We start from the raw sequence: 20,353 nt of genomic DNA, 5'->3' as shown, positions 1-20,353 counted from the left end.
ATGCAGGAACTTCGTAAGAATAGTGTAAAATTTGGTTTTGACAAAACCACACGCACGATACGCCCTAGCCCGGCTGAATTACATGCCTGGTTATGTGTACATTTTCCCAACATATTTGAGGATATCCAAGCTTTGCAGCTCCATAACGAAGAATATTGCATGTTTGTTCAATTCAAAAATAGTGATAGTTACGAAAAGTTTATGTCTAAGGCTCCAGACAAATTATCTTTTACCCATTTTGATCAATCTGTCAGCGATGTGTACATTATGGACGCACAAGTTAATCTCACGAGAGTTAAAATTATGGACTTGCCATTCGATTTTCCTAATGAACAAGTGTCTCAGGTATTATGTAATTATGGTGAAATTAAGAGTGTGGAGTATGAAGTCTGGAAAACTGTGTTTCCTACACGCCTTTACAATGGTAACAGGATTTTTTCGATGACGTTAAAAAAGCATATCCCTACTCGATTACATTTTGACACTATTAAAGGCAATGTCTCCTATCCAGGACAGTTACAAACTTGCCACGCTTGTGGATCACTCGATCACCTGATTTCCACGTGTAAACAGCGGCGACGTCCCGCCCGGTCCACGCGGCTGGAAGGGGACACCCCTGTAATGACAGATCTACGTCATGTTACAAAAACTACACGTCATGTACCCGAACGACCTGTGCCCTTGACATCCTCTGTTAGTGCTACAAAGTCCGACGCTACGTCCCAACAAGTGTCAACACTGCTGTCTACTTCAGAAACTGATTTCCCCCAATTGCCATCAAATGACTCATCCGCTATCATAGTACCAGCTAAGCAACCTTCAGTTCCCACTGATTTGGATGATGGGGTACCATGCCCCCCCGAGGCCCCCCCAGGCACACCACCCTCATCTCTCGCATCATATGCGACAGTAGTACTTCATGATCCAGCGACAGGTCTTCCTTCTGCTAAGCATGGCACGACCCAGGATATAGTTCTTCGTCCAGCTGTGCCTTTGCCCGCTGACGTGTTTAATGATGATACAACCTGTTTTTCGCCTATATTATCAGTAAAACACGTGAAAAAACGTAAACCGAATATACGAGAAAGTGTGAGTGACCTCCAAACGCCTGACCTTGTGGAATAGCAACTGTGGTAAGACTTCACTGGTTTCCTTGTTTCGTCTCGTCATCACGAGTTGTATGCTGTTCTGGTGTTTTGCTTCTTGCTTGTGTTACTTGCGTTATGTGGGAAAGCTTTGTCAATTTGGATTTTTCCTGCTTGTACATAGCAAAGATATTAATCTATTTTCGAGAAGTTCTTGGTTTTGTGTTTACAATCCAGTGTTTTTTTGCGTGTGTATATGTGTGTGGTCAACACTATGTATGGTGTTTCGCAGAGATACTCAGTGTGTGTGCTGATCTGCGGACGAGGTACACTTACAGGTATGTGTCCTGGATATTTTTACGGCCTTGTGAAGTACACATTTATCTTGTGGGTACGCTTTTTGTGTTTTACCTAATGAACGCTGGGGTCAACTCCCGTTCGTATTTAACTTTAAACATTAATTCTATAAGCAGCATATCGAATAAACAGCTATTAGCGCACTTCATAGCGCTTCACGATGCTGATATTTATTGTTTGCAGGAGGTCAAGGATCCCGACCTATCCTTTGTGTCTAATTATACTGCTATCGTGAATATTGCGCCCCCATCATTGGGCACTGCTTTACTTGTGAAACGAGGCCTGCACGCTACTCATATCCAACTATCCTCGTCAGGGCGGGCCATTCGATGTGTTATTGATGGTATATGTATTTTGGCTGTCTACGGCCCCTCAGGGACAAATCAGCGTATGGCCCGCGAACGTTTTTATCACGAAGAAGTTGTTGACCTGCTACCTATTACACGATATCCAATTTTGTTTCTTGGAGACATGAATTGTCACATGTATCCTCAAGATACGAGCGGTGAATATCACCCATCTCCAGCTTTTCATCGTTTTATTACACATTTGGGCTTAAAAGACATTTGGCTTCATTTTCATAAGAATCATACTTTTACTTTCAAATCAGCCCAAGTGGGCTCACGCTTGGACCGCTGCTATCTCCCGGCAAGCCTCCTAAGCAGAGTATTTGATATACAGCAATATGCGGCTTGCTTTACAGACCATACAGGTATTAAGCTGGTCTTACGCTTTCCGACGCAACTTCCCAAATTGTACGGTCGTGGTTATTGGAAATTAAACAATCAACTGTTAACCATCGACCACGTCCGGTGTTTATTTCATGCTAGTTGGACACGATGGCTACGAGCTCGCACGATCTATCCTAATATTAACATGTGGTGGTGTCGCTACATTAAACCCCAAATTCGAACTTTCTTTCAAGGCATGGGGAAATTACATCGCCAAAACTATCGCGAGATGCACGAATTCTTATACAGTGTCCTATGCGAACTGTGGAACCAACCAAGTAGCGTTTCCAATATGGCGGCGATCATGCGTGTTAAGCACCAATTGAAACAGCTGCAACATACTCAATCGCTAAGCGTTCACATTGACGACGGGACAGCAGATAGACTTGTTTCTGAACCTTCGTCTTTGTATCATTATGTTAAACGCCTAAATCGCCAACAACATCAGTTTATCTCTCATGTGTCCACTTCGGATGGGCAACAGCTCACTATCAAAGACGCCTTGTACGAGCATTTTCAGGAATATTACACGTCATTGTACGCATTACCCGACGTTAACACAGTACCTCCCCCTTTCCTTACCAAGATCCCTTCGTGCCTATCCGAACAAGACTGCACTTCCTTACTTGCGCCCATCACTCTTTCCGAAATCGAGACAACCCTCTCCCAAGTTAAACGGAGTACATCTCCGAGCAGAGACGGGATCGGGTACCGCTTTTACTCCAGTTTTTTCCCACTAGTCGGTCCAATACTCTGTGAATTATTTAATTTTCTGTTGCAAGGTGGACCGGTCTATCAACACGCAGGCGTTATCATTCTACTACCTAAAGGCGGCAATCCGACAAGCGTGGCGGACTATCGCCCGATCACACTTCTAAACACAGATTACAAACTTTTTACTAAGCTTTTAGCCAATCGTATTAAGCAAGTTATCCTTCCGTACATCTGCCCCGCTCAAACGGCTTTACACCCCACCCACAATATTCATACCGCACTTGCGACCATTCGCGACTTCCTTGCTTATGCCCAATTTCAATCCCTTCCCGTAGGAGTTCTTGCATGCGATTTTCGAAAAGCCTTTGACACCCTAAACCACTCTTATTTGTTTGAAGTCTTACAACAGTATCACTTCCCTCCTCAGATACTTACCGTTCTGCACCAGCTTTATCACAATGCTACTTCCCAGTTACAACTTAATGGCCATCTTCTTCCCCCTTTTGGGATTCATAAAGGTGTCAGGCAAGGTTGCGCGCTCTCGGGAATATTGTTCTGCCTTGCACTAGATCCTCTCCTTCATCATTTCCAGCACCCCTCTCCATCGGCTCTTCACAGCTTCAAGCAATTGACAGCCATTTCGTATATGGATGATCTAACGTTCCTCTGTGCTACCACTGCTCAACTTGTCTCAGCGTTACGAAAAGTCGAAGACTTTTCCCTAGCGAGCGGTTTGCAACTTAACCTACACAAAACAACTCTTCTGACGGTCAATAACTTTCAGACCTTGCTTCCCAGGGACGTCTTAACCTCTCTGACCTGCACGACAGAATCCCTCATTTTAGGCGTCCGATTTCAAGCTGTATGCCGCTCGTCTTACGACCATATTTGGCAGCCATTACTTCAGGTGCTGCGTATGAATTTATCATTGTGCCGCTCACGAACTTTCACTCTAGCTCAACGCATTCACTATCTGAATTTTTACATTAGTTCTAAACTCTGGTTCCTAGCGCGTCTTTTTCCACTGCCCGATAAATATGCGCGCCAAATTGAGTCATTATATGGTTGGTTCATATGGAAAGGCTACATGTTCCGCGTGCAACGACGCGTTTTATATCTTCCGACTGCGCGCGGCGGTTTAAATCTCATTAGTGTGCGTCACAAATGTCGAGCTCTTTACATGCTCACCACCCTACATCATTTGGAACATGCCTCCTCTCACACTGCGCAATGGTTCCAATGCTGGGTAGATCGCCTTTGGCCAGGGAACAATCCTGCCCATGTTCGTTTTCCTGAATCGTGTCCAACATACATCTTACAGGTCATCCTGGCCTGGTCGATGGTTCCGAGTGACAATCCTTCCCAGGCTTGGACTCCTAAATCTCTCTATATCACACTGTTGCAATCTGAATTGATAAATGTCACCCCCCTATGTGAAGTCAGAGAATCGCACCACAATTGGCCTGCTATTTGGCGTACCATTCAAGCGCCGTATCTTACATCCCCAATGAGAGAAGCCTGGTATCGTTTAGTAAATAACTTGACGGTCACAAAAACCAGACTGTTACAGATTGGTAGGAGTGCGTCCGACATATGTGACTTTTGTCCGCAGGTGGACACTTTAGAACACCGATATACACAATGCACGGCTACGCGACCTGCGTGGCAAACTCTGTGTTCCTTTCTTGGGCTGATTTGTCGCGGATCAGGGAGATATTTCACCTTTGATCTCATTTTATTTCCGGAATTTCAGTGGTTCCCGCCTACCAAACAACGAGCAGTTACCTGGCTCATCTGCTCTACTATTTTATTTATAGACAACTACCGACCTTTCTGTGACCGACATCTATACCTGGCATACTTAAACCGAGTTCGGAAAAAACAGTTTACTCACCTAGACGAGCAAAGATTGTTCGCTCGATTTCTCCAGGTGACTCTTGATGTTTATTCTTAAGCTGCAATGTTATTTGTTTTTGTATATTCTCCTTGTACATATATTTTAGGTGTTCATATTAGTCTTTAGATTTAAGCCCATTCATATAAATATGTCTCTATACATGTCTCTCACGCAACTGTAGCACAGAATGTATTCTATATTGCTCTAAATAAATACAATTAAAAAAAAAAGTGGTAGAGCGTTCACCTCCGGTGCTTGGGGTCCCTGGTTCGATCCCAGCTCGCGCCGTGTGGACTTTGTGGTGGACAAACACCGTGCTTCCGTTTCCTCCCACTTTCTTCATTTCACTATTTCATTCATCATCACCGTCTCCTTTAGCCTAACCGGCATAATCGTGGGACGTAAAACTCAAAGATTTCATTTCATTTTTCAAAAAAGTACCAAAATGTACTAAGTTAGGTTAGATGTTCCTCTTCTTTTCTGTAGTTTTAATTCGTTTCCCCTACTTACGATAAACTGTTCGCCTGTTTAGCAGACCATGCCTTTCATAGAATTCCAACAACTTTTACTCCTTATTTGTGTATAACTTGATAAAACTTAAACACATTATGCCACAATTTGTCATTTACGCACAAATGGCTTTCCCATAAATCATAACAAGTGTACCTCTCCGTCAAATAGTCCCTTTCGCCTCCAGACATAGCGCCGCTTACAACATCGAAAACAACTAAGTACTACCATGAGCAAAATAAATGACGCGTCTCTTTATTTTGAAGTTTTTTGAAAATATCTCCGTTTTCTTTATATGTTCGAAATTTCGGAAGGTTTCCCCAGCAGAACAGGTTAATAACAAACCCGTTTTTAATATTTGTGTTAGATATTAGCTTAAAATAAAGAAATTAGAAGCAAAAAAACATTAAATCGACAGAAATCTCGAGAATTACCAACTCTGCTAAAGTGGGAAATTTTCAAGAACGCGAGGGAATTCTGCAGTTCAACACGAAGCAGCGACATCTATGTCATTGAGAGAAGCGTGGATTAGATCTACAAACGAAAATTTTAACGAAATATTTCTAGTATGTCTTATTATATGCATTATCAGCGAACTCCAAATATATGAATCTGTGCTAAGTATTAACGTATAGATAGTGCAAATAGTGGAAATTACCTATGGAAAAAGACGAATTGTTAGCCCAATCGTAATGAAAAATCGTCTTCACTGTAGAACAGGTTCAGCTTACGTAAGAGAGCACATAGCTCAGTTAGGTAAAGCAACGAGTTTGTATACCGAAGGTAGACGGTTCGAATCCCGTGGAAGTACTGTTGTCATTTTTATCACTAAGGTTATTCTATTTATTTTTTATTTGGGAAAGAATCAAATTGTAACATATGTGTAAAACTCATGACGATACCAAAAAAAAAAAAGAAAAAAAGAGAAAATATCGTCGCATTTGCATAAGTGTCTCTAATTTTTGTTTGCAAACAGATTCGTAATTATTTCCCCTGTGCTCACTGATGCATAACGAATGTTTTCCAGTAAATGTTAATTCTAATTTGGAGAATTTTATAGTTTTACAATGTTTCTCACTACATAGTCTTCTATCTACGTGTTTGGATATTTTGATAACAGATTTCCCTATTAAATGTTTAATTTTCTCTATAAATATTTGTCTTAAATTGAAATTGTTTTGAATTTAATACATAAGCAAAGTTGCCCGAAGGAGGGGAGCTCAAGTAATAGATATTCTACGCAACCTATTGTAGAATGATGATGCTTCTTACCTTCAGCACATAATCTTAACGTTAGAGAGTCAGAGAGAGAAAAATCCTGGTTTTTCCTCCTCTATGACCACCCATCTTAAACCTCTACATATCATTGTTCGTCTCACATAATTTCGGCTCTCCAAAGACATTCATATTTATTATTATTATTATTATTATTATTATTATTATTATTATTATTATTATTATTATTATTATTATTATTATTATTAATGAATATGCCACCCTTACATAATGTTGTAATTTTACACATCTTAGTTTAAAGTGCTTTCTTTAGTAATAATTTGAGCAACCACGTCACAAAATTTAAAATGTATGAGGGGGCACGACGTTTTATTTCCCCTCCTCTCTTTTCAGCACCCTCCAACAGAAGGTATATAATTTCTGAGAAGCAGGGCAGACAAAATGAATAAGAAATATATTTAGAGCATCCTTTCCTCCTTCGTGAATGTAATATCACGTAGCATTTTTTATTCTACTGAAGACAACCCTAGGCCGTTATGGTTAGGTAACAAAAGAAATACCTAATATATTTATAGCGCCCCTTATCTGTAATATTACCTCTTCTTTATTTGTTCGAGGCTTCCCTACACAACCAAGGGTGACAAAAAGAATAGGAAAAGTGTCTAAAGATTACAAAAGACTTTATATTTTGTCAGAATTAAGGCAGTATATACACAACATTGCTTTCGTTAACAAGTGTTTCACCCTTGAGTCGCTTATAAAATTATGCAGAATAACTTTTGCCGATCATTGTTCTAGAGGGATTTGTCCAGGATGGTTTGGTGTCGAGCTAATAACGATAAGTATATTTATTTACATCACTGCTAAAGAAATAGCAAACTTTCTGAAACGAACTTACTTAGGAAACAGATCTTCCTTCTACTTAGCCAGAGCCCACTCTGAAAAATTGCATCTGGCATTCTGAGTGAAAGTTCTATGGGACTATTAGAAAAATATATTCCCGTTTTTACGCTGATGGTAGAATTTCTTAAACAGTTATTGAATTACGTTCGAAGGGTAGGCGTAAATAGCGCCCCCGCAACAATGTGGCGTGGGGACCGCACAAGCTGCAAGGCCAAAAAATATACAGAAAGTACGCAGGGGCGGAGCAGGCCAAATTTTCACACGGGCAAAGTGACTTTTTGGCGCCCTTCCCCTAGTAGTAGCCTATATTTTACATTTTATCATAGTGTTTTTAATAACATTAGTTTAAACCAGGAGCGTCATTTCAGATTTTGCTTTGGGGGGGCAAGACCTCTTGATATAAGTAAAATTTCGCGTTTTTCACTGATTTACTACTATTCTAATGATAAAATCTATATACATCTCAAACTCACGGGGGGCAAATGCCCCTCCCTGCCCTCCCTAAATGACGCCCCTGTTTTAAACCCATTTTCAAAAAGAAATCCATTACCTAGGAAAAGTTCACAAAGAATATGGCCCGCTATAAACAATACCAACTCCACCCCCCCTGGTCTAGTGGCTAGCACGCCTGCCTTCTGTGGTACCGGGTCCAATTCCCGGTGGATTACTGTTGAACGATAAAAGTGGTTCGGATTCCACTATAATTAGTATCCACATCTACCTTGCCTATTAAGGCATAACCGTGGAACGCTAAACTCAAGCAAACAAACAAACAATACTTAATTCCCGGCACTCTTTATTCTACATGCCATCTCTCAATTTTTCGATACAGCCCCCTTAATACTATGAAACTCTCTTCTTCCATAGTGAAATGGAAAAAGATCATATAATTGCCACTACTTTACAAGAATATAAACCAAAAACGTCAGTAGAAAGCACATTATAAAATTTACTTTTTGAGGCTCGTTTTGGTGCCTCTCTTTCTCTGGCGCCCCGGGCAGTCGCCCGGCTCTTAGTCCGCCCTTGAAAGTACGGACGCATAACTAAGGACTGCGGAGGAGAGGTTAACCTTCATGTTATGCCACTGGTTTGACGTGTTTGAAATGTTCAGTAAGTGATCAGTTGGTGAAATAATTTCGACGGTTACTGATGTTTAAAGTTTAGCTAAGACAAAGCTACCTAATCAAATACATTTGATATCGCGATGTCACAATTTGATTTTTCCTCACATAAAAAAGATAAAAACAATAGTAATAAAAACCCTTACTCGTACTGGGCTCCTAACTAAAAACCTAATTCTTACAGACTAGTTGCTCTGACCAACTGAGTTTCGATTTCTTACGCGAAAGAAGTCTGTTATATTAAGAGGCATGCTTTTCATTATCAAAACTGTTCGAAGTAATACGAACATGGCTTAAGAACAGAGACGGAACTGAATTACCACTCGATTGACCTTGAGGGCAAATCACCAAAGCGTAGCAAGCAAGTTGTGTGCAGTATTCTTATCTGCCAGTCATGCTTGTTCGTAGGAGTAATATGTTACAAACCTAACCTTTCGATAGAGCACAATGACAGAGAATCAAAATTAATGAATTCTTGCCCTTGTGAACTTGGGATACCACCATGTGCAATAAAACTGTCGCGTCTTCTGAAGTGATATTTTATCGAAAAAAAACTCGTTTTCCTTTATATATCCGAAGTTTTTGAGGGTTTCAAAATGAGGAAACGTTACTGACAAACAAGGACGCATTTAGGGGTGGGTCCAGGTGGTCCGGACTCCCCTCTGAAATCCCAACTTCTCTGTAAATTTAGCCTAAATTTAAGGATTATCTTTTAAATTTTATTATAATTTATCCTAATATTGAAGTCGGACTTCTCCCGAAATAAATTACTGCATACGTGCCTGCTGACAATTTTCAATATATTCCTTAAATAAGTAAAATAACTAAATTAGGAGCAAAAAGCTTCAACACGGGCTAACTTTTGTCCACTGCCAATATTGTTAGAAGGGATATTAATAGCAAAAACTGCTAGGCAATGCTGAACCTTGGAACTTCACTCCGAACAGCAAGCTTATTATTGAGAACTACATATGAAACATTTTATCAAAACTTATCTAGCTTTTACCTAGCATGAAATTATTATATACACCAAAATTCACTCTCCTAAAATGTGTATCTAAACATTGCTCCACGTATCTACGAAGCAATGAAAATTATTTATCGAAATATGTGAGCAGGGAATTCTAACAGCCAGCCATTTTATTTAAATCGTAGTAAACCCTGTAACCGGGCGTTAACGTGAAGACAAAGCTTGGTCCATTGGTAAAGTGTTGGAAGAACATAAACTCAATGTTCGTAGGTTCGAATCTATCCACTCACCATAACATTTTGTTCTTATGTGTAACGATGAAATAAGAAAGAAAAAATGTATAACCGTTAAGACAAAACTTCAACCAAGTCTGAAGAGAACAATACTAAAATAGTAATACAATGACGTCAACCAAAAATTATTTCATGTAGCGTTTGGACGAAATTACAGCTGTTAACAATTGCAGAAATAAAAACAGGCTGTAATGCAGTCTAGACTTCTGAATGCATTTACTTCCTGAAAACTTCCGTCTCGTCATTGATATGCCGTTAATCATTGTAAAACCTTTCAATTGGAAGTGAAATGACACAAACTAAAACAGTTTTAAATCAATAAATGTCTATGTGTAAAAGTAGGTGTCTTTTATCTGTAGTTCTGAGTTCCTTTTACTTTGAAGTGACAAATGAGAGAAGAAAGTATGGTGTTCGAAAAAAAAATCAAATTTGAGATTTCAACGAATTTACACGTATTATAGCCCCTAACACCGAAAAAGTTATTTTTCGATACATGTCCATCAGTTCGTCCGTCCGTTCGCTACACTTTTCTGTGCACTCGCCTAGAAGCCATACCTGAAGCCATACCTCGCCTAGAAGCCATACTTGAACATACCGTAAATTAGTTGAAAAATTTACGGTATGTTCAACTTATCTGCACCAAATTTTAGTTTAAGATTTTCATAGTATTTCCTATAGTTTTTTTTAATTTCCCTCCTACTCCCAAAACAAGGGTAGTTTCCTGTACGATGAAAATAAAAAAAAAGATATTTTCTCATAACTGGCTCTAACGATCTTGTTTTCTTTCTTTTTTTATAAATCAATATTTAATTAGCAACCCTATTTTGTGGTATAAGGCATTTATCTGAGAAAAATCTACAAGGGGTAGTTTATACTAAGAGGGTGAGTTTTTTCTCAGTGATTTTCTCAAAATGGACTCAAATGTTTTCGTTCATATTTCATAAATAAAGATTTCATTAAGAACTTATCAATATGGCATAACTCGTTTGTCCTAAAAAAATGCGAGGGGTAGTTTTCTTGGTGGAGTGTTGTCTGGGCGATTTTCTCAAAAACGACTCAAAAGAGTTTATTCATATTTCAAAAATAAATATTTCGTTAATAACCGAACAATATGGCAAAACTCGTTTGTCCTGAAAAAATATGCGAGGGGTAGTTTACTCTTGGGGGTGTTTTTCCTCCACGGTTTTCTCAAAAATGAGTCAAGCAATTTTGTTCGTACTCAGAAATAAATATTTCATTAAAAACCTAGTAATATGGAATAACTCGCTTACCCTGAAAGAATCCTCAAGAGATAGTTTATTCGGGGAGTTATTTTTCCCTCACGATTTTCTCAAAAATTACTCGGACAATTTTATTGATAATTCATAAATAAGTATTTCATTAATAACCCTATATTTTAGTATAAGTCATTTCTATGAAAAACAATTACAACGGATAGTTTATTTTTGGGGTCAAGGTTTTTTCTCCGACAATTTTCTCGAACGACAGGCGATTTTGTTCAAATTTCGCAAATAAATATTTCATTAATAACCAAAAGTATATCTTAACTCATTGTTCGAAACAATTCACAAGAGGTAGGTTACTCCTGACGTGTTCTTTTTGAACGACTTTCCCAAAGTGACTCATTTGATTTTTTTCATATTTCATAAACAATGATTGCATTAATTGGTCTATTGTATGTCTAATGAAAATGTGCTCAAAGTGTGAGTTAGTTTTGTAGTATGGATTTTCTTCAATCGAAGTTTTTTATTCGATAATCTGACATTCGATGTATTTGAATAATACGATAATTTTATTCGTATTATCCAAATACACACTTCAGTAACAACTGCGGCCTAACACAGTTAAGAAATTGAATTGAAAAAGTTTAGTGCGGTGGCCCTGTAATTGAATATTTTTTGAGAAACTCCCTAGCTTTTTGTGGTAAACTCAGGCTTTTCTTTTTCGAGCGACAAAAGAGAGAAGAAAATATAGTGATTGTGAAAATAATATCAAATTCAGATTTCAACGGATTTACATGTTTCATGGCGTCTACATACCGAAAATGTGACTTTTCGACACCCGTCCTTCCGGTCCGTCCGTTCGGCACACTTTTTATGCACTCGCCTAGAGGCCATACCGTTCAACTTATCTACACCAAATTTTAAACTTAGGGTTTACTTAGTATTCTTACAGGAGCTTTTCCATTTTTTCCTACCACCTAAAATAAGTGTGGTTTAATAACAGGCGAAAATCGAAAAACGCTATTTTCTCAAAAATGGTTTTAGCAATTTTTTTTTATTTTTCATTAATCAATATTTAATTAACAACCCTATATTGCAGTATCAGATATTTCTCTTAGAAAAATTTACAAGGGGTAGTTTATTCTTGGAGGTGACTTTTTCTCGACGATTTTCTCAGAAAAGACCCTGGCGAATTTTGTACACACTTCATAAATAAATATTTGACCTTACAACATGGTATAAGTCAATTGACCTGAAAAATATATGAGTAGTAGTTTATTCTTGGACTTGAATTTATTCCCAGTGAGTTTCTCAAACACGACCAGTTGGCAACCCTGTATCTCGAGAACGAAGCTGAATTCGAAAACTGCAAGAGGACCATTTGTCTCCTTTTGATGTCACGAATCACCTCCCGAAGTTTGTGGACATCTTTCAGGTTCACCCTTAATGAAGCTTCTTTTCGAAAAGTCAACTATTAACTTTAGGCATTGTTTATCTTCTTTTAAATCACAAATGTCGTTTTAAGGCAGAGAACTACTTCTGAGAGAATAGATCTTGAAAAATAATTTTAAAACTTAGACTTTTGTTTTCGAGACATTCCAGACAAGACGAGACATTTTACAAGCTATCTCGTGTCCAAAACATTTGCCTCGTATTATCTTGGATGTCACAAAGCGCGTCTTGTCTCTTTCTCGAGACATGTCTTATCTCGTGCGCATTCGTTAACACTTGGGAAGGATTATCTTTCTACTCAAAGCATTGTTTTTATAATGGTTGCATATTTATGATAATTGCTGTCCACATAAATTACAGTCCTTTCAGTTGAATTAATTTTTATTATTATTATTATTGAAATTGCAATATCTAGTTTAACGTTGGACGATTATGCACCTACGCTAAGGGAGAATGATGATGAATGAAATGGTGAAATGAAGAAAGTGGGAGGAAAATGGAAAATATCAAGAAAACACATACCCATGCACACGGTATTTGTCCACCTCAAATTTCACTTGGCACGAAGTGGAATCGAGCCACGGACCCCCTGCACCAAAGGTCCCTGCAATGCTTTATTATTATTATTATTATTATTATTATTATTATTATTATTATTATTATTAATAATAATAATAATAATAATAATAATAATTGAAGCGAGCTTAACGAGTTTCAACCGTACGACTCAACCAACGTTTGGGTGCCTGTTCGTTCGTCTGCTCCTCTCATAAAAGACATTTCATTTTAATGAAACTAGTAAGTGCCTTCTTTTAGCTCTGCGAAGTAACTATTGCTTGGAATATGAATCTGCAAACCATAAGAGGTAAAATTAACCAAATGGTGCAAGTTTCCACTTATATATACAAAACAATTTTGCAATATCAACTACGTGAATCTTGTCCCATAAAGAAGCCGAAACCCCTACACCGAAGAGCCCTCCGAGATTTGATCATTGTCCACACGGACTGAAATTGTCATTTGAAGCCAAGACTTTAATATGAAGCCAATAATTTCTTTAAAATAGACGGAAAATTCGGAAGTTATAAGCATTTTCATATTTTTGCCTTTTCCCATAAGGGAGCCGTAGCCTCCTATACTGAAGACCCCCCGGAGATTTGATCATTGTCCACTCGGACCGAGTTTGTCATTTGGAACCAACACTTTAATACGAAGCAAAATATTTCTTTAAAATAGACGAAAAATTCGAAAGTTATAAACATGTTAATAATTTTGCCTTTTCTCATAATGGGGCCGTATTAGCCTACACTGAAGAGCCCCACGAGATTTGATCATTGACCACTTGGACTGAAATTCTCATTTGAAACCAAAACTTTAATATGAATCCAAAAATTAAACTTTTACATCAATTTAAACTGACTGGGTTCCAGTTCCCCCCACTATTGTTTAGTTTAGTTAAGTGGTAATTTGTGACAGCTTCACATCATCAAAAGAATGTTTCATTTCCCCTCCCCTCCCCCAGGAGTTCGTGCTGGATCCACCACTGGAATCAATAGACACTCTTCCTATTCTTTTTGTCACCCTTGATTGTGTAGGGGCTCCCTCTTACAAATAAAGAAGCGGTAATATTACAATCAAGGGGCGCTATATATTAGGTATTTTTTTAGTTACCTACCCCTAACCGCACAGGGCCATCTTTCGTAGAATAAAAAATATTACGTGATATTCGAATCATGAAAGGGGAGAGGATGCTGTAAATATATTTCTTATTCATTTTGTCTGTCCTGCTTATCAAAAATTACTTTCTGTTGGAAGGCTACTGAAATGAGAGGGGCAAAATAAAAAGTCGTACCCCCTCCTACATGGTTGCTCAAATAAGTACTAAAGAAAGCATTTTAAACTAAGATATTTAAGATTTAAACTAGGAAACTAAGATATCCTACATTATGTAAGGATGGCATATTCAGGATTATTATTATTATTATTATTATTATTATTATTATTATTATTATTATTTGAATGTTTTTGGAGCACCGAAATTTTGTGAGACGAACAATGATATGTAGAGGTCATAGAGGTCATAGAGGAGGAAAAACCAGGATTTTTCTCTCTCTGACTCTCTAACGTTAAGATTACGTGCTGAAGGTAAGAAGCATCATCATTCTACAATAGGTTGCTTTTACGTAGAATATCAATTACTTGAGTTCTCCTCCTTCGGTCTACTTACCTTATGTAGTAAATTCAAAACAATTTCAATTCAATACAAATACATTGTAAAACTTTTCCGTAATTAAACATCTAGGGAAATATAAACATTTAATAGGGAAATCTGTTATCAAAATATCCAAACACGTAGATAGAAGACTACCTAGTGAGAAATATTGTGAAACTTTATAAAATTCTTCAAATTAGAATTAACATTTACTGGGAAACATTCGTTATGCGCCAGCGAGCATATGGTGAGCAGTGAGCACAGGGGAAATAATTACGAAACTGTTTGCAAACAAAATTAGGGACGCTAATGCAAGTGCGACAACAGCATTTTTTCTTTTTTTGGTATCGTCATGAGTTTTACACATACGTTACAATTTGATTCTTTCCCAAATAAAAAAATAAAAAAAAATAACCGTAGTGTAGTGATAAAAAAGATAACGGCACTTCCACGGGATCGAACCCGCTACCTTCAGTATACAGACTCGTTGCTTTAACTAACTGAGCTATTTGTTTTTTTACGTGAACTGAGCCTGTTCCGGTAAAGACGATATTTCATTACGATCGTCCTACCAATTCGTCCTTTTCCATAGATAATTTCCACTATTTGCTCTATCTTTATGTTAATACTTAGCATATATTCATATATTTGGAGTTTGCAGATAATGCATATAATAAGACATACTAGAAATATTCGTTAAAAGTTTAGTTTGTAGATTTAATCCACATTTCTCTCAATGACATAGATGTCGCTGCTTCGTGTTGAACTGCAGAATTCCCTCGTGTTCTTGAAAATTTCCCACTTTAGCAGAGTTGGTAATTCTCGTGATTTCTGTCGATTTAATGTTTTTTGCTTCTAATTTCTTTATTTTAAGCTAATATCTAACACAAATATTAAAAACGGGTTTGTTATTAACATGTCCTGCTGGGGAAACCTTCCGAAATTTCGAACATATAAAGAAAACGGAGATATTTTCAAAAAACTTCAAAATAAAGAGACGCGTCATTTATTTTGCTCATGGTAGTACAATAAGTATTCTTTTAACTTCATCTGTTCCCCTCACCTGACTTTCACTCACTCTCCTTCACAAACCAAAATAAATTCTTCAATTCATCTGGTAATTTTTCTAAAATTGATCCGGCGATACAGCAGTTAACACAAAATTACATTGAGAATTATAGTATTTTTGTGTATACAAGCTAGGTTTAGATTGTATACTTTGCAGTCAACTAAACTATGGTTGCATGCAGTAATATTGTCGCTTAATTTGCAACCTTGTATATAATTAAAATGCAGAGAAAATGAGTAAGATCTAAGGGGGCTCATAATTAATAAAGATCTATAGTCGTGTTGTCGACATTTGTCTCTGAAAGGCAGTCTAGATTTTTCTGAGCAGAAGTGTGTTGTATCTGAAATCGCAGATGTAAAATAATTATTAGCAACTAAGTGTGTTGTGTATGATATCTGTATACTCATATCTTTAGGTGTATAAGAATATACGCTTCAGAAATTTGAATTCAAGGCAAATGCAATGTCATATTCGAGCAACCTATTCAATGGCACCCTTTTATGTGTATATGAGAAAACAGCCAACTTTGGAAGCAAATATGACAAACTCAAAATTTTTATCGAACTGAAAATATTTAATTATATTCTAGTCTCAAACTTCAAAAGAAAAAGATTTATCTGCATTTCATTACGTGTTGATACTTAAATCTTAAGATGCTATTCTCTTTTTCGAAGTTCACAAAATGAAAGGACACAAGATAGAGAACTTGGAATTGGCTACAACCTTCAGTTACGCAATTGCTAACACAACATTTGTCTGTGTTCCAAAACTATATATATATGTAATCTTGTTTTGCTGTTGTTTTCTTTATGGATTTATTTCTAGTCCTAGTAGTATTATTATTGTTTTCGGCCCCTGTGACTTTCCATTTACTTTCTCAAATTCCTTACGAAATTCCATTCTACCCATTGATCCCGGAAAATTCTTACCCTAACTGATAAAATTATGAATGATATTTAACGCGTCTCCTCGGTTTTCAGTATTTCTATTTCATAGTTGAAGATTTAAGGTCAGTGAGGGTAATTATGAGATAGATTTCACTACTTTTCCGCGATACTCAGCTTACATTAGTTTTAAAAGCAGTTAACCTAGGCAGCAGCAGTTTATGTTGCCAATAGAGTAACAATTTGCTGAAAAGAAATTTCCTGTTATCTCATAAGTTGATGAGTAAATATCACATTTGTGCTTTCTTACAATTCCCCTCCAAAAGGGTAATTATGAGATACCTGTTGTCCCCAGCTTTCTGTATGTGATATTGAAGTATGAAGGAATTCAATTGTGATACAAAAAAAATCATTATTTTGTGTTTATTACATAAAGATATACAAATATTTGACTGAATTACAAGAAAATAACTAAGAAAGAAAATGAAAATAGCAACTGATGTTATTCTAGCACTTTTGTGAGTTGACTATAATGGGCCTATAGGCTAATAGCCTATATTAGATAGTTTCAGGTTACAAAACAGGCTTATGAAACAAATTTAGACCAACTTCTAGGCTGTTCACTAAAACAACTTAGGCTGCTTCTATTTCTTTATATTTTAGTATATTGATATGCAGCCTACGTTATTTTCAACAAAATAATGTAGGTCTACAACATTGAACGTTACTAAGAACAAGATTATAGGACTACTTAAACTACAGAATACACCTTTCTTGCAACTTAACATACCAGAATACGAAGACAGATTCAAATTATTTCTCAAATGCATTAATCTACCATGCATCTCATAATTACCCTCCATATAAGAAAAATGAGATACAACAACAAAAAATTGTAACACTGAAATGAAAGCTCAAGAAAAAATTCAACTTAACTTATAACTGCTGACCTACCAGGCATCCACCAACACTCATTGGTTTTACAAGAGTGATATTACTGCACGAGTAGATATAAAAGTTAATGATGGGATTTGAAATTTCAAAACAATTCTTTTTTGAATGAGTTTGTTTAAAAATGGTATATCCAAAATTTTGTAAACTGAAACTTAAAAATATAGACAGAGCATTGTGAAGAATGTTACTAAATGACTGTGTTCATAATTTGTATTTATCCTACAGTGTTAAAGATCAGTGAAAAGTGTCTCAAAATTACCCTCCATAAGCAGTGTCTCATAATTACCCTCACTGACCCTACGAGACGAGAAACATGACTATTCTCGTCTCATTTTGAGACGATAATTGAAATAAGACGATAAATTTCTCGAGTATACTGGGTAACACTATTCACCAAGTCTTAGATATCAAACTCTTTATAATGTTACTTGATTCATAATAGAAAAAACCGATATAAATTGACAAAGCGATTGTACGCCCATAATGAAGAGCATTTATTAACATCCAAAGATACGAAACTCATTACACAGTGTACTTCAATAATAAAGGCTTAACTGCCCTATCCCCCTTCGTGACTCTTGCGAAGGATTCTGATAACGTAGATGATATTAAGAAGACCTTAGCCCCAATTTCACCTCCCCATGAATTTGCTCGAACGTGATTGCAATCGATAGTTTCCGATGCGTAGAACATGCCTGTGAAGAAACCAGACTGATCAGATGCACCGTTTCTGAGATGTTGCGTTCCAAAGGTGTGGGATGCCACTAGATGGCGCCAGCATTGAGGTTAAGATCGACGTGGCACTTTCAAATAAAAATTACCAGAGTTCTTCTGTTTTCACGTTTTCCATCTAATACAATCGACCGGCAAAATTATCCTCAAATAAGCGCAATAAAGCAGTGGAAATAAGTGCGGTGTAATCGTTTTCTTTTCCAGTAACTATCAGCACCAAACACAAATACAATCAGTTGAGAGAAGAAAAGATAGAAACAACGAGCTTGACTTCAATACGATAAGGAGTTATATCTGTGACCACTGTAATTTGTTAGATTCACTCTTGATATAAGTACCCTCAGGGCGTGAAGAAGTGATCCCGCAGCTGCGCCTCGGTACTGATGCTGTCTCGCGGCATCCAATACCTTTGGACCGCGATATCGCAGGAACGGTGCGTCTGACCACTCTGGTTCCTTCAAAAGCGTGTTCTACGCATCGGAAGCTATCGCTTGCACTCAAGTTCGGGCAAATTCATGGGGAGATGAAATTGGGGCTCTAGGCTAATGGTTTGTTGGCCGCACTCTACAAAACGAGACAAGTAAAATTGCTAGAGACAACAGGATTATTCAACAACAATTTCCGAGGCGAGACGAGAAAACATAATTTCTCGTCTCGTCTCATGGCTAAGTCTGCATATATCCATTTACATGAATCGTCCTCGGCTCTTACATTTCTTTCATCATTTTGCAAAAATGTATTATTATGAAGTACTGTTTTCTTTTTAGTAACTGTACCTCCATGGCCCAAAAGTATCACATGGTACAACAAAGAAGGAAGAGTGGAACCAAGTGAAAAGTACCATATAATGGAAGATGGGAAAGGTGGCTACATGGTCGAAATAAATCCATTAGAAGCTGTAGACGAGGGAGAGTGGAAGTGTGTTGCCACAAATACGGATGGAGCCAAATCTATTACAAAATGTCAAGTATTTATGTCAAGTAAGTCGGATTGTAATTCCCTTTTTCTTTACAATTTTCTCTTTCAGTGACTTGAATCAAACTTATTTTTCATATCGTTTGTTTTATATAGGGATGAGCACGAGTGAGTTCGAACGAGTTTTCCTTGAAACTCGACTCGACTTGAAACAGGCATCTTTGAACTCGAGAAATTGGCTTGAAAACTTTCATCCAAGTCGACTCGAATTGAGGTCGAATTTTTAGTTGAGTTGAGCCACAACGAGCTAAATCTTTTGAGTAGTTTCAAGTACTCTCTTCAAGTATCTTACATAGAAAAATAATTATAAATATTACTACTACTACAACTTATTATTATTATTATTATTATTATTATTATTATTATTATTATTATTATTAGTAGTAGTAGTAGTAGTAGTAGTAGTAGTAGTAGTAGTAGTAGAAGAAGAAGAAGAACTATAGCACCGTGTATAACCATGATAGATAGGCGGTTTGTAACTAAATATTAAAAACTAGTTAACTACCGATCTCGGTAGTTGAGAAGTCTTCAGGAGGCAAAGGAGGACACCGTTCACGAGGTTTTGGGTTTGAGTGTCGGAGGAGCAATATTCGGCCTTAAGCCAAAAATTCTTAAAAGTTATAAGTCGCCAGCCAAACATGTTGAAAACTACTCACCTCGCGCTTAGGGTTGTCAACGGTTCGAGCGGCTCGGCTTATAATTCATTCATTATCGAGTCGAACCGAGAAGTAAGCTGAGCCCATAATTCACCCAACCGAGCTGGTTCCAGCCATGGCTTACCTGAGCCGAGTCGGTGGCTCATTCCAACCGAGTCGGCTCGAGCTGTTCGCTCAGTTGAACCGAGCCGAGCCGATTGACATCACTACCCGAGTCGGGCTTCTGCTTGGGCTCAAAAATTTGACCCTGCAGGTCTTAGCCTTGATGGTAAGAACTACAGTATATACCTTGAGAGTAAGAAACACACAGTTGTTGCTCACGACATTTGAGACAGTCTCGTTATAAAAGTCTATTGTCGTCTCGTTATCGAGACGAGAC

General features: G+C 37.5%; 1 protein-coding gene across 4 annotated transcripts in view; it reads left to right on the top strand.

The window, feature by feature from the left end:
• The window catches only part of LOC145674687 (uncharacterized), a 1,315,729-nt gene that overhangs the window by 373,154 nt on the left and 922,222 nt on the right, over window positions 1-20,353 (top strand). For all 4 annotated transcript variants that reach the window (XM_081744920.1, XM_081744917.1, XM_081744916.1 and 1 more), the window contains one exon: window positions 19,111-19,323. In XM_081744920.1, the coding sequence (XP_081601046.1) occupies window positions 19,111-19,323 (213 nt within the window). The remainder of the gene's footprint in view (window positions 1-19,110; window positions 19,324-20,353) is intronic.

Source organism: Thermobia domestica, chromosome 17 (assembly GCF_964235325.1).
Source record: "Thermobia domestica chromosome 17, izTheDome1.hap1.1, whole genome shotgun sequence".
NCBI lineage: Eukaryota > Metazoa > Arthropoda > Insecta > Zygentoma > Lepismatidae > Thermobia > Thermobia domestica.
Note: the sequence above shows the minus strand (reverse complement) of the source record. Positions and strands in the feature narration are given on the sequence as shown.